The following is a 25,411-nucleotide window of genomic DNA, read 5'->3' on the forward strand; positions in this document are numbered from 1 at the left end:
TACCTGATTTATAATAATCCCAGAGTTCAAATCTTAAAGAGTCAAACAAAGACAAATGCACTCAAACAAGAGGAAGGGCCTTTGTGTCACTACGTTTTACTGCCATTTTAACTGCACGTCCCATGAGCTGACTGACTGTTTGAGTTGCTACATCAGCTCATTTGTTGAGATAACCAATGAGAATGTCCTCTCCCCAAACCAGAGGGGTTTTTTTGGGTCAATCTTTCCGAGTACCATGACGATCCCCCAACTGGAACACTTACTCACCACAACATCTATGTCTTCATATTTGCATCCACAACGACTCCCCTCTGAGAAACGATGCCTTGTTTCCTGTCCCGAAAACGCTCCGCGTGACTGGAAACAACTGATAATCATCAGTGGTTTCGACAGCGACGCTCTTAACACAGGAGCCTCTGACCTTACCTTCTGGTAACCTGATTTTGTTTTTCTACCAAAGCCCTGTTCCAGCTCTCCGTTCTAACTGTAGCTCCCAACATCTGCTCTGTACACACACAATAGTACGCATACCTATTGGCCAGGTATGCGTACACATACCAGGAATTAGACTGTTTCTATCCGTGTGTGGTGATGAGATTCTATCTAATGGATGAAAGAAACCACGATCAGATAATTTAGGTCACACCACAACGAATTGATCAAGCACAAGCAGTGCAATCTTTTCTGCACTCCGGCTGTTCTCATGGCGGCTGACTGTAGGTGGATTTGCAGCTGTGCCATTCTCGTTATATTTCTTAAGTTTTAAGTCCAAGTGGAGTTTTGCTGACTTGGAAATGCTCTCGTATCCGTCCACCGACGTTTGTTTTTCAGTCACATTTTTCTCCCGAGTTGCTTTGAGTGTTCCTTTGTCTTCACGGTGGAGGTTGAATCACATCTCAACTCTGTCCAGATGTACTTATGCATCTGATTATGTGGCTCCAACAACCTTTTGGCTGCAAAAAAATGAAAAGTGCACTGGCACACTGAAGGTTTTCTAGCAGGGCAGCCTATAAAGCACCGCATCCCATCTTCTCAATTAGAAGGCCACCCAAGAGGGCACATCATCATGTTTTCTCCAATTAAGGGCACCCTTCAGGTAATTGCACACGTTTTCTCCAATTAGCGGTTACTTCATCTCGTTTTCTCTACTGTAAGGGCCCCTTAGAGAACGCTGTCATATTTTAGGGCATAATAGAACCCCCAGTGTCACATTCAACGAGGTAAATACCATATTTAATTTTATAAATACTTGATATTTTTACATTTGTTTACGGTCACTGTATTTATGACTGAAGGTAGGAGGTGTGTGTGTGTGTGTGTGTGTGTGTGTGTGTGTGTGTGTGTGTGTGTGTGTGTGTGTGTGTGTGTGTGTGTGTGTGTGTGTGTGTGTGTGTGTGTGTGTGTGTGTGTGTGTGTGTGTGTGTGTGCGTGTGCGTGTGCGTGCGCGTGCGTGCGCGCGCACGCGCTCTTGAGGAGACGTTCTCTTACAAAAGGAAACCTCACAAGTATGACCTGAGAGGCTGTCGAGCGCCACAGGTTCCCGTGGGAGTATTTCTTTCTCTTCTGTTGTTTCCTCAGGCAGGTAAAACCTCATCGCGAGGCGGCGCTGAGGTGAGCGCGACTACTCACGAAACAATGTGTTTTCTAACAAACTGACTCAACGTGTTCGGCAGAACTAGAGAAGAAGAATCTGAATATCTGTCGCGCTCCGGTGTTTACCGGCTGAACTCAGGAGGATATTCTGCACGTTTTTGCAGAAAACCTGCTTCATGGACCGCTTGTGCAGGGCTCACGAGCCTGGATTTACGTTGTGGGAACGTTTCCTCTTTTGACGTTAAATGTGTTTTCGACCTTTTGGCACCGCGCTGGCATTTGTTGCCGTCGTGGTGTTTCCACTGCTGCTGGAATGTACCATATGTCACGTGAGTTCAACACAGTGATTCATTAAAGATGTGACAAATAAATAGCGAGTAAAATCCATATGCAGATGTGAATGTTTGACATTTCCTCAACTTATTTATTTATTTGATGGTATTTAACCAGATAAGCCACTCACTGTCTTTATCTTGAATTTGCTTTAGCTGAAGGAAGAAGGAAGTGGGATCCAAGATGGTACGTTTTGTAATTTGGTATCTCATCACATGAAGTCACCATAGCGGTGACTCCATGTGTGTCTGCCGCTGTACTGATGCTCCTCACCTCTCTGTACAGATCACGATGAGGGGAGCTGTCCTGTGAAACTGACCCCGGTCCTGACCCCGACCTCCAGGGACATTTACTCTGAATGTGTCACCGTCCGTGTCTGGATGAAGGCTGATGGTACGGAGTCAGACCCGCAGCTGCAAAGTCCATTTCTTTGTCATTTGATGGAGCACATTTCATCATCTCTAAAGCTGTCATTGTGGCGTGTCTGACATGTCACACTGCCTTCTTCCAGACTTCTGCAAAGCCCCGAAGATTGAAATTCTCTCAACATCAGGACTGATGGGAGAATTAGAGCTAATTAGACCCATCTTATTAAAGAATAAGAAAAACAAAATAAAGGTTTGCACCTGCCCCAAAAACTCATGTAAACTCTCATGACGAGCATACAGCTCAGAGTAGCTCAAGAAGGTGGAACATGGTGTCATCTCTCTTTCTCTATTCTCTCTTTTTTAGTGTCTCAATGAGAGAAAGGGAAACAACCGCGTCAAGTGCACGGGTGTCGCGCGGCAACGCGGCGGGAACAGTTCTGTAGCTCTGGTAAGATGATTTCTCCTGATTCAGACTCGCACGTATCCTGCTTTGAAGACGATTCCCACGATGATGGTGTATTTATTTATTGACAGTGGGAGCTGGTACATAAGTGTGTCGGGGCTGAAGCAAGGGCTGTTGTTTCTGCGTCCTTCAACACGACATCACGGAGCTGCAGTGTCAGTTACACAGTGCCAGGTAATAACGTCTGCAGGGTTCCCGGCATCAGGCCTCGCGTTTCACCTCTTTGCTTTCATTTTTCCTGTCTGCCTGTCTGTTGCTCTTCCTTTGCTTTTGTCAGAAATCTGCTGCTCGCAAAGGCTGCAGCGTATGATTCGCGTACTCTTTATCGTGCTTATCAGTCATGGCCTGTGAATGGGAGCATTGTTACCCTGAGAAAAACACTTGTGTTTCACAACTACACCCACTTGTGCAAGTTGTTTCCTTTGATGCGTCACCCGCCTGTATGTTTTGACCTGTGTGTGTGTGTGTGTGTGTGTGTGTGTGTGTGTGTGTGTGTGTGTGTGTGTGTGTGTGTGTGTGTGTGTGTGTGTGTGTGTGTGTGTGTGTGTGTGTGTGTGTGTGTGTGTGTGTGTGTGTGTGTGTGTGTGTGTGTGTGTGTGTGTGTGTGTCTTAGATCCTATACCAGACTTTGATCTGTCTGTGAACCAGTCGTCTAAATCCATCTCTGTCACTGTGGAGGCCGGAGACAAAGTTCACACCAGATGGTGTCACCGGAAATATGGAAAGGCCTGCAGTGCAGAGGACTCCCCCCAAATTACTGCAAGTACCAGAGGCACATTTATCTGCACGTGTGCTTTTATTTGTACATAATAAAAGGGTTTTTAACATATTTGTATGTTGTTTTTTTCAGATTGATCCGTCTCAGTCTCGATTCGCTCTTCTTAACGTCCCTTACCTGCTGCCCTGTGTGTGTGTGGAGGTACTTTAAGCTCTTATGTATTTTTCTGTACAGGCAAAATAATTTAATGGTAAAATATTCATGTTTTTGTCATGTCTGTGCATGTTTTGTCTGCATTCACAGGTATATTACGCCCGCACAGATTCCAGGCGACATGTGAAGTGCCCATTTGAAAATGAGAGCCTATCAGGTGAGTGTGTGACGGATGATTCATGTCAGATTGAAAATAAAAACATCTTGTGGGGAATTTCTGACATTTGACCACAGTTATTTTTTTAATAGATGACTGAGAAACTCATGATTCAGAAAAAGTAAACTGGTATTCCCCTCCGTCTGTTGGGTGGAGGCTGGCAGGCTTTTACAAAACCAGTTTTAGATCTTGTAACAGTTCATAACCCTATCATTTACTCCTTATGGCATTTCTTTATGTTGCTGTATGATGCACGACAGGAAAAACACGGGAAATGAGCAGGAACTGGCCTTCAGCCGTGTTTGGTGACCTGAGCAGCGTTTTTAAATGGGACCCGTTTAGTTGCTTTTCCAAAAAATGAGCCTGAAAGCGGCGCTGCTGGTCATACAGCTTACTGTACGTCTCATATGTTGTGTACTGTAAACAAGCCGGAGTCTCTTTTCTCTTTGCTACACTTTCAAAAAGACATCAGGAAGAGAACATAGCTAGATGAGATATATAGGAATTCATTATAGTTGTATTATATTATGAGAAAATCATTTGTTGAAAATTGCTACTTTTAAAGGGTCCGTTCACCGAAATTACAAAGGCATTTCTACCGTGTTGCATCTAGCCATGCAGGCTGTTCTGCTTTAATATGTGTGAAGGTTTTATGACGTACAGGTGGAGAGAACTTTGTGAAACTTATTGCACTGAAAATTACATTTGAGAAAACCCAAAGACCTCATGGGTCCATTGTTCACTGAACTATTCCCATGTCAGTGGAACTAGAGGACACTGGTTCTGTTGCGGCATTCAAATCTCATTTTTTTACATTTAACTTTGCGGAATAGTTCCGTATTTTGGGAAATAGGCTTATTTAATTTCTTGCTGAGAGTTTGAGGAGTAAGAGAAGATCTTGTATCTGTATAGTAAATATAAGGCTACAGCAGTGAATGAAGTTAGCTTAGCACGAAGACTGAGGGAAATGGCCAGCATGGCTCTTCAAAGGCTCTGTCCGGGCGAAGAAATGGTTCCAGGACATAACCCCGTCACACAGAGCAAGGCTAACCACATTTCAATGATAAGCTAAGCCACCGGTCACCCGGCCGTAGCTTCATATTTACTGAGCCGATAAGATTAGATCCTCTTATCTTATCGGCGATACAGTGAATAAGCATGATTTATTTCCCCCATTGTTCTCTTTAATTCCATTCACCTGGATTGTTCTGTGATGGCGGGTGAAGTTTCAGAGACGAACATCCCCAAACGTCAGCACATAGAAGCACAACTATCTGCATGGCTCGGCACCAGAAGGATTGAGAGAGAATTATTTTTAAATTGGGGCAACTGCCCCTTTAAAAAGCACGCGTTCACACTGTCATGTATCAGTTTGACACTGTTTGCTACGATGCAGTATTCTTATCATTGATGTTGGTTTTTTTACCGCAACCACAGTCGGGCATGTTGTCGTAGTCATCCGTGTCCACATTGCCTCAACAGATGTCAGAGATATTTGGCTCTCCTCTGAAGTCACGCTGCATGAGTCGAGTTTGACGTGGAGCTCGCTGTGCTCTGCCAGTGACCTGAAGATCTCTGCCTCCCTCTGCTGGAGGCAACACGAGCGCCTCTGCACACCTGTACTCAACTCCACCCTGGAGGAGACGGGCGACGGGCCAGACCTGGTGGGTTTAGCCTGACTGCTGTTGGTATTCAGGCTGGTCTCATCCGGCATTCGTAGATATTCCTACGAGGTGGATGAGTCCAACAAGCTGCATTATTTCAGCCAGGAAAGCGCTGTTGTGAAACGAGAAGTCATCGCTGATTTATTTGTCATGTAACTTGCGTATTTCAGTCACAGCACAGGAGTTGTTTCAACCCAAACGCTGATCTTTTCCTCAACCTGACATCGTAGTTTTGTTGCCTAAACCTAACTGAGTGGTTTCCTGTGAAGACTGACGTTTATTTTGAAATGACTGTATGCATGTAACACGGTGAAACTGCGACGTGTTGCTGGTTTTAGTAGGAAAACGCACAAAAAATAAGGCTACGTTGTGGTATTGGTGATAGATTTCTTTTTTCGTCAAAGCATTTGGCTCACTTTTGTTGGTGAAGTAACGTGAAAGACTGATGTCGAGATGAGGACGGACTCCAGATTTAAATCACTAAACACCCACTGTGTCTCCTCAACAGGTATATAACACATCTGCGGTGGACAAACACCCTCAGATGTGTGTGCAGGTGAGAATCAGCCAAATGTGCTTACATTGAAACAAGTCCAGTTGCCCATGTTTTAGTTGCAGAATATCATTTTTATGTTTTCTTTCATGCAGTTTTCTCTACAAGGCAACCATCATATCTCTTGCCCGTTCTATGCCGGTGAGTCGATCAGGATGCTGTTTTTTTTTTTTTTCTTCTCAATGTATCTCGTCTGTTGCCGTCTCTTGACGCTGCGTCTCCTTGTCCGTCACAGATATGTCCTCGTGGGAGGTGACTATCGCACCGGGCAGGCAGAGTGTGTTTGTGTATCTCACCTCTTCTGTTCCTGCAAAGTTCTCAGCTCAACTTTGTGTCCTCAATCAGAGGGGATGTAGGCCCGTGGGGCGGGTCCACTCTGTGACGATGGTGAGCATGCGTCGTGTGTTTGAGAGAGAAAACAAAGAGAGAGAGAAAGATTTGACTGATGCGACTCTTCTAATCCATTTTTTACAGGAAGGGAATTCTGCTGAAACCACGATGAATGTGCCTCTTCACTTTGTTGCCGAGAAGCCGTGTGTGCAGGTGAAGTGCACGCCTGAGAGAAAGTTGTTTCTTGACGTAGTGCGTTACCTTTTCTCTCCTCTCACTCGTTCCATCTGCTCTCCTGCAGGTGTGGCAGTCAGATCCTGCTCGTCGCGGTCGGCGAGTTCTCTGTCCGGACTGTGAGTCGACTCAAGATACACACACCATCTCGTGTGTACCGTGTCACGAACACACAACTCCTGCAAAGACTAAACACACACTTCTCTGTTTCTCCAGACACGCACTACAGACGTGGCATGTATGCCGTGGCAGCGTTGGTGTTTGTGGTTATTGTTGCATTACTGGGAATTGCGATCCAGCGTCTCACCAAGAGTGGAGCTGCAGGTTGGTTCTGTTGCCTCTGTGTTTTTGAGTGGTTGCATTTTCTGCATCTTCGGGTTATGAATCATTTCAAATCCGCTGTTGGATTTATTTGATTGGCGCCTGGTTGCAACTTTGCTAAATTTACAATCTTAAAACTACTACAAGGAACTCTCACTGAGAGTTGATTTTGGCGGTGCCTGTGGACGAAGGATGTAGTGTTTCCAAACACCAGAGACCCTTTAAAGTCTCCCATTCCGCGGCACCGATTTCAAGCATTAATTAGGTTTACTTCTTATTTCTTCTCCCCCGTCTTTTCCCATGTCTCCAGGTTGGCTCTCCATCCAGGAGCCAGTGTTGTTGGTGTGCTCATCAGAGCAGTCAGCCCACATCTCTGCTGCGTGTTCATTCGCCTCAATCCTGCAGGGAGAGCTCAGTGCCAAAGTGCACATGGCTTTGTGGGCCCAAAGCTCAAAAGCGCAGGCTGGGACTGGGACTGGAGTAGCAGATCTGGGTCCACTTCCCTGGATGTATGGGCAGTGGGAAGCGGTGCGTAAGGCAGGAGGAAAAGTGCTGATTATTTGGAGTCCTGAAGCCACGAAGACCTATGTGAAGTGGAGGGAGGAGAGAAACGTGGATAAGAATGAGAGAAAAATGGAAGATTACAGCAGAGCAGAGGTGATGCGTGAGACAATAAGAGTAGAGGTGGAAGAGGATTTGAAATTAAAAGGAAGAAGACTGGGGAAATGCACAAAAGAGAAAGCTGCAGGATGTGTGAAATTATGCGATGATAAAGACTGGAACATCCAGAGAGAGCCCTCTGCGGTGATAGCGCCGTTGTTTACGGCTGCTCTGGCCTGCCTAGAGGGGGCGCTGCAGGAGGGCAACAGTCAAGGAGTGGGCCTTGTCTACTTCCAGGGCCTTTGCCACAGAAGGGACATCCCAAAGACCTTCAGAGGGGTCCCACGGTACTGCTTACCTCAGGATTTCAGGGGTTTGATACAGGAGCTGGGTGGAATGAGAAGACCGACAGAAACTGGTAAATGCAGGTGGCACTGCTGGCCCAGACTCCTGTCTAAAGTGCTGTCAGTATGGCTGGCACAGAAGCTAACGCACAGACTGCAGACACTGCTGCTGCAGACGCGAGGAAAGACAATGCAAGGGCCGGGCGTCACGTCACCGCTGAACACGCCGTCGGTTAAGACTCGGAGCAGGCTCAAGTTGCCGCTGGCAGCCAACTTGGCAAGACCAGGAGCTGCAAGAGAGCAGGAGCCTCTCCGCGAGTCGCCATGGCGAGCAGAGAAACTTTAATCTCAAGTTTCACGTGTCTGACGGGGACGAACGTTTGTTCTGCTGGAAACACGATACGTGTGCGTGAGACACGGGAGCTGGTGCTGCACTGCGAGCGCCTCAGAGCCGATCGCTCCCGGACAACTTTTCATTGTTGACACCATCATGTTAAAGGAAGCATGATGGCGTTTCCTCGTTTTGCATGTTAAGAATAGGTAGATGCTGTCCTGCATTTAGCCCTTAAAGAGGCTCCTCACGGTGCTTCTGTGACTGAAGCCACAGTGAACACCGGTCTTCTCATCTGTATGTAAATCTGCTGACCAATATGAAAATCTGTTTGCAAATTCTACCTCACTCTTCATGGGTGCATTTAATGTTTGCGAACTAACATCCGGGGTTATGACTGCAGAATACAGGAACATGCAAATTTGCTTTGGATTTTATAAATGGGGACGTTGAGCCAAAGCTGTATAAGCTGTATTTCCAGTGGGAGAGAAGCAACAGGTGGAAAGATTAAGCAACTGGCATTCAGGTGCGCTCGACCATTTGCCAGTTAAATGGCGTGGTCATGTGCTACTACCATTGCCTTTTATAGAAGACCTGTTATTACATATGTGCACACATACGACCTCGTAAAAACAAAGTATAAATCCTTCAACGTTTCTTCCTTCAAGCATGCTGCACTTCCTTAGCAAACATTTGATTGGCATTGAAACATTTTGTATGGAAGGTAATAAAATGCTTTTTAATATATTCATTTTAATATACGGTACGATTCATTTATAATAATGGAAATGACAAAAATGTGTTGACAAACAATGGCCGAGACTAAACGGTGTTTAACTGAATCTGTTTTCTTCAGCATTCAGAGTCTCTGTTTTCTAAGCGTCGCGTGTTTTCTTAAACCCGTAAAGACGTTCTACTGGTTATGATCACAACATTGATGCGACTCCGGACTTCTGAGCTGAGAGACCTGCTTGACGGGATTGCTGTCATACACGGTAGACTAAACCTCGGAACGTCACATTCCTGCCAAAACATCAAGTTGAATGAAGACCAATCTCTAGGTAGGACAGTAACTTCCTCTGATGTGATTAATGAAGCAACACAGACGTTTTCTTGGGCTCACGAAACAACATCATGATGTAAATATAAGGTGTGAATCGCAAGTAACACAAGTGGGAGAAATTATTACAAGAATAGAACATTTTACAGCCTCTATTTGAATGCGAGGATCCCCTACAGAGATCACTGTCGGTCGGTCAGTTTAATCACATGGGCTCATAAAATAAAGAGCTGAACTGTAGTTTTAGAGTGTGGTCCATTTGGCACATTGCCATCATGGAAACAGCCAAATGTACTTTAGATCCACAATGATTTTGCATTTTCATGGTTGCTAACGCCAAAGGACCACAGGCACACGGTTAACACAGGTGGAGGTTCTCCGTAACGTACAGCAGATAAGAAAGAATACATATTATAATCTGCAACAGTGGACTTAACTGACTTATTCACTTGATTAGAGGTTAATAATTCAACTTGAGCGCTCCAACTGAAAACATTCAGCCTGTATTCATAACTGGGTGCAAAGGTATAGTTTAGAGTTCATGAGCCGACCCACTAACCAGAATGTCGCAGGTTAAATGACGACAACACATCACCTGAACCTCCACGCACTTTCTCTTTGTGAAGGTTTTGGTTAAATGCAATAAATGGAGATTGACGGTCATACATAATGTTGGTGTGCGTTGATGGACCAGTGAACAGACATCAGGTATAATGCCCTTTCCCAACAAATTCTCACACCAATGCGTCAAATAACACAGCTTGTCCCAAAACATAGTGTATCCAATGCAGTTTGCAAAACAGCAAACCAAACCCGCATACTTTCGCTTTCTGCTTTTAGTGCATGATGCACCTGCCCTTACAAAGTATGTACTGTTGTATGCGGTATCCATTTAATGTTGGGACATAATACTTCCTCATAACATGGCATTTTGAACTTTGACCCTCTTGCTCATATATATCCGCTGCGCAGGGGATTGTGGGTCAGAACAGTTGGAAAAGCATGCTGGCTCGCGAACTGCAGAATGCGACTAGATTTAGCAGAATATCTTGACATGTTTTTTTCTACACTGTATATTTTTCTGTCATTCTAAATAGTATGGTAGTGTGGGCGTCATCACGCACAGATTCAGTTTTTTGTTAATAAACGTTCGTCATCCCAAGAAGTCCTGCGACACACCTGCTCTTTAGCAACAACACATTTGTAATCTGACCACACCAACTGCATTGTTAGGTCTGACTCATTGAATGTTATTTATTTGCTAATCCGCATTCCACGAACTGAAACTTGAGCAGGTGACAAGTTTCATCCATCCCACCTGAGCAGGTAGCGCTGCGACACGCCCAACTATACCGAGCTGTCAAACGACCCACGCTCCTGCGCATTTTGTTCCGCGCGTGCATCCCAGCAGTTTGGTGTTGGACACGCCATGGCAATTGGGTTCTCCGAGGAAATCCCTGCCACGCTGTGTGCTGCTGAGTAGATTTAAGGATAACTGGCTTCTTACTCTCTGAGTTTCGGATGAGGGGGGTCTAACCGCGGAGGCGCGCCGGAGATACATCCCCCTGTTTCCACGCTGTTTCTCCAAGAAATGGCTCTTACGCGCCTCCGGGCGCCTCGTGTTTCTGTCCCGCTGCTTCCACTGCTGCGCTTCTGGCTGTTTATGTCTGCAAGAGCGCTGGAGGTGATCGACCGAGACGCACCTGAACTGAGCTGTACCGAGGTAACAAGTCAAAGCATGCGCACGAGCATCCCGGTTTTGAGTTGTATCCTGTTTTTGATCATATTAATGGCAGTGACACCTGGTAATTGATCATAACAGCGTTCAGGTTTCTGATGATCTGTTTTGTCTTAATGTCTCACCATCTCAACACTTTGTTCTGCATCATCATAGAATGAAGATAAGGTTTAAATACCACACTATCAAAAGCGGGATACAAGTCTGATCGCTTTCTGGAACGAGAATGTGGTGTACTACAGATGACAGCTGACAGATTTTCTGTTTTACCCATTGAGTACTTTAAAGAGACTTTATAACGACTTATAATATATAGGCCTGTAAAATCACCAAGTCAAATAATAAAAAGGTGACTTTTATAATGAAGGTGACAAAAAAATCCAAACAAATGGTCGTTTATAATTGAGTTGATCTAGTTTTACTTTATAAATATTACTTAATAACAAAATGTTGTGTGAGAGAGGGAGAGCGAGAGAGCGAGAGAGAGAGCGAGAGAGAGAGAGAGAGAGAGAGAGCGAGAGAGAGTTTCATGTCCATTACTTATTTACTATCGTGCCTGACACCTTACTCCACCACTCTATTTCCAAGGAGGTTTGTTGGTTCTGGAATTTTCTCTGTTTCAGAGATGTTAAATCAACCAGAGAGAACTTCAACATGTGTACCGTCAAATATACATATAAGCACGTATGAAGTAGAAGTATATGAAGTAGCATAAAACATTAACATCAACACAAGTATGAAACTACATTGACCTTTTTATTTGAAAGTCATTTAATGTGTCGCTGCTTCGGTCTCAGAGTGTTCTACCAAGAACCCAACTTAAAGGGTCATAACTGGAACCATCTGTGAAAGGTTCCCCCCAGAACCCTTCTAGGCTGTAATGGTTCCATCTAGAAGCCTCTCTGAAAGTTCTCTACACAACCTTTCCACCTTTCTAAGGATTTCATCTCGATCCCAACCAGAGGGTTCTACCGGCAACCCTATTATATTCCAAGGGTGTCATCTAGAGCCCACCCAGGGGGTTCTACCGAGAACTTTTGTATTCCAAGGGTTTCATCTAGAACCCAATGAGAGGGTTCTACCGGGAACCCTATTATATGTCAAGGGTTTCATCTAGAACCCACCTAGGGGGTTCTACCGAGAACTCTCTTATATTCTACGGGTTTCATCTAGAACCCTAAAGGACCGGGTCTGATGTGGTGCACCGTAACCCACAACAATCATGGTTCACAACCACAGTTTTCGAGGTTCTGTTGGCTGGATTGTGGGCGTTGGCTTTTAACACTCATGCTTTCAACAATCCCTGATTAACTCTTTCTTCCAAAAAGGGTTCTTTAGTTGAAAGGGGTTCTTAATGGAACCCTTAGTCTTCAGGGTTCTTCATAACAATGGTTCTAAGTAGAACTTCAGGCTATCAGGTAGAACCGTTTTGAACCCTTATTTCTAAAAATGCTGCTTTTAGTCACGTGAACGATCTGAATACCTCTTTCACCGCGGTTGACACCTGTGCCACTCAAGAGGTGTGTTTCATTTTTGGCCATTTTGTTGATTGCATTCAATTCTCATCCACAACTTTCCTTTCTTCAGGGTTTGACTGACTGCCACGTGAGCTCAGGTAGCGACACGATCAACCCGAGTGCATTTAATATCACGGCAATAAACCTCACAGCTTGTCTGAGGCAGAAACGCTCTTTGTTTCCACAGCCTCTCCGTTCGCTGCCGCTCTGCCCGATCCAGACGATACGGTGAACGTTACACATGTGCAGCTCAAAGTGATTCTGCGCTGCTCAGCCACACAAGAATGTGAACCGTACCTGCAAATCCTCATCGCCATCCAAGGTAGCTCTGTCGTAACTCTTGTGTCTTTGACTTGGTCAGTTAGGGTGACATACCTCCACTTCTTCTCTTGTCTTTTCTTACAACAATAAATGTCCTTGTTGCTGATAAACTGCCAGGTCATCTCATCTCTTGAGCAGTTGCTTCCTGCATTGTAATCATAGTTGTCAGACGTTATGGTCTTAACACGTTGTGTTCTCCACTGTAGCAGACTGTTTACTGACTGTGATTGTAGGTGCAGAAATGATGACTACAAGGGAGGTTTCTGAGGAGTCTGATGACCATAATGATGAAGAGAAGTGGTTTGACATGGATGAACTGGCAGGTGGAAGTGGTCACTTCGTGCTTCCTGAGCCAAGAGGTATAGAGCCACACACTCAACCCACAACACACTTAAAAGTCACACACATTGTTTGAGACGGATTGCCTTTTTCTACTTTTTCCATTCCTCTTCTGTACTCTCTGTGTTTCAGCTTTGGTGAAAGTGTGCATCAGTTCCCCAGGCTCCATTGACTGTTGCAAGACCGTCCAGTTTAAATCAAGCTACTCCGGTTTAGACCAAGCTTCTTTTCAACAGCCCACGCACAAGGTATCAGTTCTGAGGAAATGACCTCATGGTGTGGTTGTTTCTGTTGTTCATAAATTTACTCATCGCCAGTGCTGGAACGTAACCATGGAGATTTACTCAAGAACGGTGCTTAAAGGGACAGTATGCAGCATTTAGGGGGCATCTATTGGCAGATAAGGAATATAATTAGTTTGATTTTAGTTTGTGAGAACCTGAGAATAAGAATGGTTGTGTCTTTGTTACCTTAAAGAGCGGTTTATTTCTACATACTGAGGAGGTTCTCTTCATGGATCCAGCTGCCATGTTTACAGTAGTCCAGAAAGGACAAACCAGATACTGGCTCTAGATAGGGCCGTTTCCGCGTGGATAAAATGCAATGTTGAGTTGCTGATCTCCTTTCCAGTGCTGAGGCCTGCAGCACATTGTTAAGATTAAACCAACAATTCAGCTCGCGGCTCTTGGCCAAAAGATCTGTATCTGGTTGGGGCACTTATCAGATGTCGGAGTTGTTTGCAGTTCCACCAAAGAGACATCTCTAAACGTCTTAATTAAAATCACTGTTTTTCCAATTTGACACAAAAAAGATAAGATAAGAGAAAAATACAAAACTGAATACAGATTTTGCTTATATTGGTACTTTCACGTAAAGGATCTGAATACTTCTTCCACCGCTGTGTAAATCTATTAAAGTGCTGAAAGACTAGTTACCAAAATATCTGTTCGTGTGTTTGTTGTTAACTGAGTGATTTCAAATCCTTAAAGTTTACAATATGTGCTGCACATATATATTTCCTTCCTGCAGCTGCTGTTGACAGAGAAAACAACGTTTGGCAGTCCAGTTGTGGTCGTCGTCTACGCACCTTCAAACGGAGCGAACATCATACAAAATATCACAATCCCGTCATTAGAAGAAGGTGAGTTGAAATGCTGTAATGTCGAGTGGGGTTTGCCTGCAGACTGGAAGTGATGGGCGCAGATTGACACTTTTAGTGATGTAAATAAAATGACACGCTGAATTTCTGACTACGATTGTCGCTGATCATTAACCTCCTTTCTTACAGTTTGCTCCATGAACCTTAAGGGGACTGAAAAGAAATGTGACGGTAAGAAGTGTTTTATAAATATGTTTACAGACTAACATGTCGGCGTGCACCGATTTATCGGCCGAACACCGGTATCGATATTTGCCTGAGGACTGCCATCGGTCAATTGGCAAATACGATGATATTTGCAGATGGCGGATCAGCTTCAAGAACGTTGTCACAGTCAACAAAAAATGAAGCAGCTACTACTCAACTACCGGTGGTCAATTGATCGTGGACGGCATTGTTCTCTCAGACAGATTAACATACCTGATCCAAATAGTCTATGAGTGGGAAACACTGTTCTGTTTCTAATCTCGTTTACGTTTAATTACATTTAATTCATGTTTCAGAAAACAAATATTTTTGTTGGGTCATGTACTGAAACATTCTTCTCATTGAGTCGGTCGATGTATAGTCACCAAAAGAGCTTTTGAAGCACTTTTTAAAGAATCTTATTGATGTGAAAGTTTATTGTAAAAGGTTGAGACAGTGTAATGAATTACTGAATGATTTTGAAACAGCTCAGTCATTTCTTTTACATGAACGCGTCTTTGTTTCCCTTGCACAAAAGGGGAATAAACAACAGCAAAAACAAGGTAACAGCAACATCGGCTATCGGCCAAATTGTTATTTCAAACATCGGTACCGGCATCGGCCCAGAGTCTCCCAATCGATGCATCGCTACTAACGTGTATTGTGTGCATGCTGAAGAGCGTGCTCAAGGCAGTGCCAGCAAAAAGAGTTCTACATACTTGTAGAGTGATAAAAGCTCAATTACAAATCCTGATGCTTGATGTCTCAGCTCCCAGACTGCGAGCTGTGACTGATCATAAGAGAAACGTGGTCCTCCTGCAAATTGAAAACATTGATGACGAGTCCAAGTGCAGGATGGTTCTGAATGAAACTGGAGCGGTTCTTGCGTGGGTCAGTCAATGCTAAACTTATATCAACCTCATCTATGAGTCAAAAGCCAATGTTGTCTGGGTATATCTCTTAAACTTTCTTTTTAACCTTTGCAGCTCGAAGGCAAGAGGGAAATTCCATCAAACCGTGTTACACCATGCCTGTGCCTTCAGGTAGCCGACATGTCCATTGTACAAGACGACTACATATGTATTTTATTTACTTTTTTTAATTTGGGAGTTTGTTTTTCATTTATTTTCTTCAGGTAAGGTGCAAGGGAAAGGCACTTCGAAGTGAATTCTGCCCTTTCAAAAACCAACGAGGTGAAGGACCTTCATTGAAGTCAACCTAAGAGCAACTAGCATGGGAAATGATTTGACAGCATAACTATGTTTCTATTTGTTTTCTATTTTTTCCCCAGATGCACTGGAAAGAATGCAGCACAATGTGTCAGTGTCGCTGGAGGAGTCCTGGATAAGGGAGGCTGGCCCAGGCCTGGTCTGGAATGTGACTGCCCCCTGCAGATTGGAGGCAGAGGTGAGGCTGTGCAAGAAAGACCTGGCAGGAGGCCAGTGTGAAGAGGTGCCGGGCTCCAGGAAGAGACTGCACAGCGACAGACGCGCTGGCTGGAGTGCAACACGCAGTGGCTATTGGGTAAAGAAAACATCAACAACAAAACTTTTGCTTTCTTTGCGAGCTGTCACACCCTCTGTGGTGGAAAGTAGACGTACTCCGTACATGCTTTGATTTGCATTTTAATTGTCCTACTTGTGCTCATTTCAGAGTTGTCCCCTACATTTATGTGACAGCTATAAATAAAAAATAATCCAATATATAATAACACAACACTTAATATAACCATTTTCTGGCTAAAGACAACTTTTACTTAACGTCGTACATTTTTCCAACAATGCTGATGTACTTTTACTTAAGTTTACTTTAGTTGAGTATTTTTTTATATTGTGGCATTACTACTTTAAAGTAAAGAATCCAAGAACCACCGCTTCGCATTATTGTTTATGTATAATAATACATCTCCACATTCTTATTGGTCATTATTTATTCATTCATTCCTTTTTATTTCTTACTTTTTCTTTTCAGAAAGCAGGAGACTTCAATGTGTCGTCACATCCGCTGCTTTGTCTTCAGGTGATCTTTGTCTTGATACATTGAATGTAATCTTGACATACAATCAGGCCCTTTGGTGTCTTACTCGTGACCAGGAGAAGATGACCTCCAAAGGCCCGATGTGTCCGCGGCCCCGGCACACGATTGCAAACATGTGTTCCACTGCTTCTTCCTGCGCTGCATACTGGGCTAACCATAACTCTCTCACTCTTCTTTTTAAAGATAAGGCTACATGGGATGGAGTCATATTTAGAGCCCCAGTGTCCATTTACAAGTAAGACCATTAATCATTGCCCAGATTAAGTGTGTTTAATGTTTAACTGTTATCAGCTAAAACAAGCGACCTTTCTTTTCATCAGAATGTGGCGGCTAAGTTGTGACACACTCTCTGTACACTTGGCAAAGTCTGTGAAACTTCTTTTTTATCGACTTCGGGACTTAATAATTCATTTATTTTCCAGCATCTCGGTGGAGGTGGAGCCTCTTACTCCTCATCGGACTAATACTGATGTGTTTGGCCATACTTGGAGCCTATCTTATACAAGGGGTCCTAAAAGGTCAGTTTTTAAATATCTGTTGGTCATTAGATATTAATAGCACCGTAGCAAAAATAAATCGTTTTCTACTTCTGTTTCCCGTCAAGGATACATGTGGAGATGGTTGAAAGAAGATGATGTTAAAGGTATGAGAAAGCCGACATCTAATTCACACTGGGCAACCACTATTTTTCACATAGCCTTCATCCTGTTACATTTGCATTAATACATTTGTAGAGATGTGTGAATAAAGATGTTCTCATGTTTAAATTTCACACTTTTTTCTAAAATTCTCATTCGCAGTCTGAATATTTTCTAGTGGCTATATAATAAGCTGCTAGTGTGACAAACTCTTCCCTGCAGGTATTAAGATTTTGTAAGTGTTGGACAGAGCCATCTATTTAACTCTGTTTCAAATGTGTGTGCTAAGCTAAGCTAACCATCTCCCGGCACCAGCAGCAGACAGATATGAGCGTAATATCTACGTAATATCTATTTTCTGCTAGAAAGTGTTTTTGAAAATGTCAAATTGTTCCTTTAAACTCTCTGAAAGGTTTTAACCCTCCTCTATTGCAGGTGCTGTGGGCGGTGGTCACGTGGTGTTGCTGTACCCACCTGGTGACGACCAGGCTTTGCCGGAGCTGATGAGTCACCTGGGCTCGTCCCTCCAAGCCCTGGGCTTCAGTGTGTCTCTGGACCTGTGGAGCCAGACCGAGCTGGGCGCGCTGGGCCCCGTGCCTTGGCTCCACTCGAGACTGAACCGACTGCAGAGGCAGGGGGGCAAAGTGGTGCTGGTCCTATCCCAGGCCGCCTGGATAAGGGCTGAAGAATGGGGAGCTCGCAGCTGGGAGAGGAGCGTAGACACGGAGGAAGAGGAGGAAGGAAGACGCCGCGCTGGCTCTTCTCCCTGTGGAGATGTTTTTACCGCTTCACTGAGCTGTGTCCTAGCAGACTATTTGCAGGGTCGCGCCGGTGAGCGGTTCATGTTGGTGCAGTTTGAAGCACTCCCACCCGAGCCTCCGGGTGGTTTGCGGCCGCTGCCAGAACTTTTCCGCGGCCTTCACGTGTACAGCCTCCCCTCCCAGAGCCTGGGGTTTCTGACTGAACTGGCCGGGGCTCGGCAAATGGCTACTGCATCGGCCAGACGGAAACGAGCAGGGGGCCTAAGGATGGCATCCCGAGCTCTGGCACGGCGGCTGTCAGGGTTCACAACGGGGACAACTGTTTTACGCCTCGCGGGAGTGTCCCAGAGCTGTGTTGGGGTGGGAGTCAAAGGCTGTGGGGAAACGGTGCCCTTGCAGCCCTGTCTTATCACGCCTCCCTCCGGTCCTGACTCAAACCACAAGATCAGTGATGTGGAATGGGTTTGACAGCAGACGATGGCACAAGACCAAGCTTCAGTTTAGGAATGAGCAGCCGGTAATAAGTTGAACGAATATTTGACATTCTGCATGGACATGTAGCGTATTGCATATACTGCTTTACATTTGATTGTATTTTTGCTGTGACTCAAAGGCAGCTAAGTTACCTCAACAGTACCTTTTACTTTAAAGATGTTTTAAAGTACAACAGCATTACCGTCAGTGTGCTTCAGCTTCAGTTCACTGAGTTAAGCTGCAGTATATAAGTACACTCATGAGACATCGTGGAGATATGGGAAATGGGACAATGATAACCTATCTGAAGCTTGGGAAAGAGCTCCCAAACACTAAGCAGATGGTATTTAATATCTATGTGTAGTGTTTTTAGAAAAGTGTGTATTATACAGTAATCACAACTACAAAACACCCTAAAAACGAACTAACCCTAACTACTACAGTTTTTGCCCCAGACTAAACATTAATTTAAAATCTTTGACACTATGTTTTGGTGTATGATATTGTACCTGTTTTATAGTAAGATACTGTAAATGCTATGTACTAAATATAGCGAATACACTAAATATTACTGCACCATTCACATTTTGCAAGTGCTGGTATAAAAGTCCAGATTTATCGGGGCTTATAAAATGTTGCGTCATCGCAGAAGAGTAGTGCCCACCGTCTGGTTCTCCCTCAGGTAAACACTGTTTGCTCTGTCAGCACTTTTCCTGTTAGCACCGTTCGCACCGTGAGCTGTGAGCCGCAGTCCCTGTGTCGCCATGTTGAGAGCCATAGAGAGGCAATCGAGATGCTCCTCATCTCATATCTTGCACATGTAAACATTAACAGTTTGATGGTTGACTAGTTGTTGATAACAAAGATTCTCTATTACAATCGAATGCATTTCGAGGGTATGACGCCCTAATATATGTTCCTGCTGCTGGTCCCCTCCGTGCGTTAACGCTCGGTTCATAGACTTTAAGCTTTTCCCAGCTTAAGGAAAGTTTTACAAATATAAAACATCCATGTATCAGAAATTTATAATAATAGTTTCATGATTCTTGCTCATCACTTACTATTTTAAAGTAAATTCAGTACTGTTTAAAATGTAAAGAATTATTGTTGCACAGAATTAGAGAAGAAAAGGCATATAAGAAATACATAAAATCAAATCCTGTATGGTAGTACAGTAGCAGTAGCAGTTAACAGTAAATTGCTACATTTTATATATAATAGTCAGTTACTGTAAATGACATGTAACCTCTGCACTATACTGCAAATGACAATTACTGTAAAGATGTTGTATTGTAGTTTTATTGGGTATTTTGTGGTATTTAACTGTAAAAATAACAGCAAAGGCTAACTGTGGAAAGCCCTGACATGAAGATTATTTAAAAACAAAAATAAGCTATTTCTTTTCTTTTTGTACATTCAATTGCTTTGTCCCGGCATGTCTGTTTTTATACAGTGTTTTGTCGTACTGTTTAAAGTGGGATTGAATAAATAACCTGTCTGAATCATATCGTCAGAGGCTCTTTTCTACTGACAACACATTGTGGATTATTTTTCAATGCAAACATGGCCTGAGATGTGTGTTTGACACGCGTGAAATTTAAATCCTGATCCATAAAATGCATCAGCAGGAGGTAAAAAACAAAAGAGTTTTTGTGGGAGTTTTCAGTCAGTTCATAGGTCTTTTGACAAGTAAAAATTAATTTGAACTTACTCTGAATTGTCAATTTTAATGAGTGAATGCAGATATCTGCAAATGGTAAACATATGGTTTTGTATCCTTGATTCCAGCATACATAAATAAACAAAAACATTACATTACTAGGTGGTTAAATGTATTTCTAAAGAGCTTAACAAGAGATGCGATGATGTAAAATGTGAAGGTGACTGATTGGTTGATGAATTAAATCCCAGCTGTCTTTGGGCGGGGCCACATCCTGTGTGTCTTCAGCTGCTCGGAGAACAGAACCAACTGGAAGCTGCTCATTCATTCATCTCCAGCCATCTCTAGCTTCAACTACACCAGCCTAGCTAGCTAGTCATTCGGCTGGCTTACCAACCACAATGGCCCACTTGAAGCATCAAAAGTGTCCGTCCAAAGTGTGAAACTCTCCGCCTGCGTTGTGTGAATCAGACGATCATCCTCATCATCAGTGGTGCGTCGCAGGACGTTGTGGCTTTGCAAAGAGGTAACAACAACAAGAAACAGAGTTAGCTAGTTTGGCTAGCTGATATCAGAGTAACGTCAACTGCAATAAAAGATACCTCATCAGATATTTAACGTTGGGAGGACGCTGTCGCCGGAGTCTCGTGGACTTTAAACGATACACCGGAAACATTAGCTGACAATGACGGACAGCGTTAGCATCGGCTTGCAGCTAGCTAGCGACCTTAGCTAGTTGTGGCTAATTTTGTGTGGTGCTGATGCTGAGCTAGCTAATGCTAACGGTGAAAGAGGAGCATCCCAACCAGTGTTTTTTAAAAGCTTGTCTAACAGAGACCAAATACTTTATTAATAAAACAGCAGTTGGAGAGTAGTAACCATACTTGAGGATTGCATTGTGTGTACATATCCCCCAAATTATGGCCATAACTTAAATCTGAATGAAAATATTAATATGTTTGACGTCACACAGTAGGATTAGCTTAATATCAGGGCAGCAGTGTAATGCTAACCAGTTAATCTACTAAAATACAGCTTAAAAATACCATAAATCATCACCACTGTCCAAATAAATACTAATATTGCTTGGCTTTGTATACGATTGCTTTGTATTGTATGACACATAACTACAAAAGTAATCACAAAAGTATATATATATTGCATGGCTTTGTGTATTACTGTGTTGTACAGATGTTCTTGTTGTTTTGTCCACGTCTTCTGCATGCAGTAATACTGCGTCGCATCCAGGTAGTGGAAGTTATGTCAGGGTCTCTGGAGACTCGTGATGGGTAAAGCTTTATTACCCATAAGTATTTGCTAGGATTATCACTGAGAAGTATATCATACCCCAATTCTTTTTTATTTTTATTTGCCGTAAATCACTGGTTTTGTGTGTGTTTTCTGAAGGACCATGTGGTGGGCCTGGCCGTTCCTGCCTGCTCTGGTGCTTCTCTCAGAGCTCTCGGTGGTGAGAGTCCAGACCGCGCCGTGCCAGATCTGCCGAAAGCTCACAGAGAGTTTCATTACGGTACTGCAGTTGAGCCGATGTGCCGTCACATTCGTGCTCGTCTTCTTTCAGTATAACCCGAGTCTTGAAATGTTCCCTGTTTTTTAGGGCTTGGAGAGAACAGCCACCAAGAACTTTGGGGGAGGAAACACTGCCTGGGAAGAAGAGAAGCTGGCTAAGTATGCAAGCAGGTGAGAGAAAGTTTAAGTTTGAGTCACACGTGCACTTTATTGAGTTACTTGATACATGGGGATTGTGGAGTCAGTCAATACTTGACTTGGTATGTGTTGGAAATACCCAGAGGCAATCGGGGGTAATATATAACAACATACACACTTGTGTGTCGTCCTTTGTCTTCTCTGCACATTTGCATTTAAATGATATTTTAGAATATGTATCATAAGACGATCTATTTCTTATGTTACAGTCCGCTGAGGGGCGTGAATCCTCTCAGTGGACCACAGCGAGGCTCCTTCTCTTCTTTGGGGCTGAGACAGCATCTGTTCTGTTACTCTACTTCTGTCTTACATCTCTAGTCGCTGCTCTCTTGTTTCAGTGAGACTCGGCTCCTGGAGATCGTAGAAGCTGCTTGTGAGAAAGCAGATTTTGATTGTAACCAGCTGCTGGAGCAGATAGAGGACCAAGTGGAGACATGGTGGTTCCACAGGTAAACGAGATATGTGTATTATGTTGTGTGAGTTTGGTGAATCAGAGAGGGGAAAGTGTTTTGTTGGGATGTAATACCATGCCTCTGTTTTAACTTCATCACCGATGTGTGTGTGTCCTGTAGGCAGCAGGAGGCACCGGACCTGTTTGAGTGGCTGTGCATAGAGCAGCTGAGAGTCTGCTGTCTACCTGGGCGCTTTGGACCTGACTGCAAAGGTGTGAAAAACATGAAACGGAAGCTTCCTGATATCAGTGTAGAAAACCTCACCAAACCTTATTTATCCTCGGGTGTTCATAAAGATGTAAAAAATCACCACGCTGATTTATATATTTACTAATATCATATTTATCAAACACAGAGTGTCCCTCGAGCCCTGGCGGTGTGTGTGGAGGTCTGGGCCGCTGCGAGGGGGAGGGGACTCGCCTCGGAGACGGAGAGTGTGTCTGTGATCCTGGATACTCGGGCCGTCTGTGCCAGAGCTGTGCTGATGGCTACTACAGAGAGAAGAGCTCCAACGCCAGCATAGGAGCCTGTGCAGGTGCCTGAGATTCAGACTGTCACAAACCTCCACATGTATTTAAGTCTGTTTCAGGTCATCTTGAACTGCCTCCTCTCCTCTCACTCTTTGCAGCTTGCTACCACTCGTGTAAGAAATGCGCGGGGCCGCAGGACTACAAATGCCTCGACTGCAAACCCGGCTGGATCCTTCATGACAACAAGTGCGTGGGTGAGTTTGGCTTCAGAGGTCATGTGGAAACATTTCGTCGACTCTTTCTACCAGTTGTCTGAGTATCGCGTGTTGTTTGACTGCCCTTGTGTGTCTCTTAGATATTGACGAGTGCGGTACAGAGCTGGCTCGTTGTCCCTCTAACACCTTCTGTCACAACACAGAAGGATCGTATGAATGCAGAGGTACGTTCTCTTGTGTAGTAGCTGTGGTCAGCGTTCTTTATTATACCAAATGAAATCATGCAAGGACGCCTCCATCAATGTTCTGCAGCTGGCGTGTTTTTCGAAGTTATGATAAAACACTACAAAATCTACAAAATGCCAGAAAGTAGAGAGAAATGCCTGTTATATGTTATTGCCTGTTATTTACCACAGCATGAGCTTAAATGATAAGCCATTTTATTGCTATAAATGACAAAAGAAAGCATCAAATCTCCTGTGAATGTTGGGAAATCTTTGCTTGAAAAATGACTGAGTAATCAATTATCACAGTAATTGTCATTACTTTTATTTTTTGTTGACTAATCACTTCAGGTCTAGTTGTGGTGTTGTAAACTTCATCACATGCAGTTTCTGTGGGAATGGAAACATTTTCCACTGCGTGACAAATTCAGTTATTCCTACAATATCGTGCTTATTGCCCAGTTTGGCGCGTAATGTTGACCACGGTGCTTTTGTCGTGTCCAGGCTGTGACCAGGCGTGTGTGGGCTGCATGGGTAGTGGTCCTGCCCGCTGTAAGAAATGTTCACGCGGCTACAAACTGAGAGGAGCGAAGTGTCTGGGTAAGTATTTACTCTACTTCTGCGCCTTTCTTTTGTCCCTGATTTCCTTAAACTGATTTTTTTTTTTTTTTTTTGCCTCCTCGCACAGATGTAAATGAATGTAGTGATCGTGCGATAGCGTGCCCAGGACTCAATGAGGCCTGTATCAATGAGGAGGGCTCCTTCCACTGTGACTGTGCTGACGGGTTCATCAGAAGAGATAGCATCTGTGTTGAGAATAAGCCTCCTGGTAAGCAGAGCATAGAAAAGGAATTGTATTTCTAGAATAAAAAACGCATATTGTTGCTCGTCAGATCTGTCGGCTAACTTTCTTTTCCTCTTCCTCCTCAGCCGGCCCAGAGAAGGGTCTGTTTGACGACATGACGGACGACGAGGTCCTCGTACTGCAGCAGATGTTCTTTGGCGTCGTAATCTGCGCCATAGCTACGCTCGCCGCTAAGGGCGACATGGTTTTCACGGCCATTTTCATCGGAGGCGTTGCTGCTATGGCCGGATACTGGCTGACGGAAAAGGGAGACTACATGCTGGATGGATTTCTGAAGGGACGCTAGACTGTCTGGAGCCTCGGTTTGAGAACGGAACACCAGCCACTGAATGAGACTCAACGGGGGGGGGGGAGGGAGGAAACCATCCCTGCAATGCTAGACATTCAGGGAGTTACTTGAAAGGGCTCGGGGTTAATTTATGTTCATGAGTAGGAGAACGCGGGAGAAGAGTGAGAACTTGAAGCCGTGAATCCTGAAGAGGAATAACGAAGCAAAACTGCACTGACGTAAAGCAACTGAACTTAATCCCCTCCCTCCACTTTGTTGGGAGCGAGGGGTGACATGAAGACCACTACTGATTGTTAAAATCTATTATGCATTTGGATGTCTCATCTGGCCTCGATGTTGAAATGATGTCGTTTTCTTCCACACAATCAAAACCTCCTGTCATCACGTCCGTCATGTTTCTCGTTATCTCGACGCTGTGAAGCAGAAGCTTTCCCACAGACTGAAGGCTACACTGGTTGGGTTGTGGATCTCACGATTCCTGCAGTGGGCGGTGGTTCACCCCCCTGTAAAGACAGCTCATTGAAACTCTGGGATATTTCCATAACGAGCCACTGGCTATTTATGTTCACAGAATGACTTTTTACCTCCTTACATACTGGATGATTATTTTTAGTGATAATGCATGAAAATAGGATTTTAAATAATGGGTACAACTACACCGTATATATTTATTTATTGACTTACTTTGGCATGGAAGACTTCAACAGCTGTGTTGGATCACCAGCACTACTGCTGTGAGGTGATTTGCTTATTGTGCTTAAATACCAGCTGTGTCCTGGATGATTGAAGATGTTTTCTGTTGCCTTTTAATTTATTTTGAAAGCAATATTTATTGGGGAAGATATTTATCGTATTTTGCTCTTGACATTTCCCTTTGTGTGTATTTTCAATGTGTTTTTTTTTGTCAATTCAACCGTTATCCTAGCAGATAAAGTAGCGGCATGTTAGAAAGCCACCGGAGCATCACGTCGTACTCCCAACCATCTACTTTGTCTTCTTTCGTTTTTTCCTCGTGTGGAAAGTTCTCCACAGTCGTCATTCGTTATCTACGTTTGCTTT

At 44.0% G+C, this 25,411-nt stretch overlaps 3 protein-coding genes across 3 annotated transcripts; all 3 read left to right on the plus strand.

Annotated features, from left to right (window-relative positions):
• The first annotated feature begins 1,807 nt into the window (after positions 1-1,807).
• Positions 1,808-8,709, plus strand: LOC306781542 (uncharacterized protein). The gene is made up of 17 exons (XM_079274434.1): positions 1,808-1,922; positions 2,082-2,112; positions 2,212-2,319; positions 2,438-2,544; positions 2,659-2,742; positions 2,829-2,931; positions 3,371-3,516; positions 3,608-3,676; positions 3,779-3,845; positions 5,328-5,509; positions 6,018-6,065; positions 6,158-6,203; positions 6,298-6,449; positions 6,537-6,605; positions 6,694-6,745; positions 6,843-6,950; positions 7,258-8,709. Exons 1-17 carry the CDS (start codon positions 1,839-1,841, stop codon positions 8,235-8,237), a joined length of 2,436 nt encoding a protein of 811 aa, XP_079130560.1. The 5' UTR covers positions 1,808-1,838; the 3' UTR covers positions 8,238-8,709.
• Positions 8,710-10,873: 2,164 nt separating this feature from the next.
• LOC306781188 (uncharacterized protein) lies at positions 10,874-18,507 on the plus strand (the record flags this gene model as incomplete). Its single annotated transcript, XM_079273931.1, is given in 16 exon segments — positions 10,874-11,005; positions 12,608-12,635; positions 12,725-12,859; positions 13,065-13,217; positions 13,330-13,445; positions 14,227-14,338; positions 15,312-15,433; positions 15,529-15,585; positions 15,678-15,735; positions 15,834-16,066; positions 16,514-16,561; positions 16,763-16,814; positions 17,002-17,097; positions 17,184-17,222; positions 17,653-18,392; positions 18,394-18,507. Coding segments are annotated over 16 exon segments (2,235 nt in total).
• Positions 18,508-20,465: 1,958 nt separating this feature from the next.
• On the plus strand, positions 20,466-24,381 carry creld1b (cysteine-rich with EGF-like domains 1b). Its single transcript, XM_079274424.1, has 11 exons — positions 20,466-20,638; positions 21,520-21,640; positions 21,728-21,810; positions 22,176-22,286; positions 22,410-22,501; positions 22,645-22,824; positions 22,918-23,013; positions 23,115-23,198; positions 23,703-23,798; positions 23,887-24,027; positions 24,129-24,381. The coding sequence occupies exons 2-11, from the start codon at positions 21,524-21,526 to the stop codon at positions 24,347-24,349; spliced, it is 1,221 nt and encodes a 406-aa protein (XP_079130550.1). The 5' UTR covers positions 20,466-20,638; positions 21,520-21,523; the 3' UTR covers positions 24,350-24,381.
• Positions 24,382-25,411: the final 1,030 nt, after the last annotated feature.

Source organism: Melanostigma gelatinosum (genome assembly GCF_949748355.1).
Source record: "Melanostigma gelatinosum genome assembly, chromosome: 8".
NCBI lineage: Eukaryota > Metazoa > Chordata > Actinopteri > Perciformes > Zoarcidae > Melanostigma > Melanostigma gelatinosum.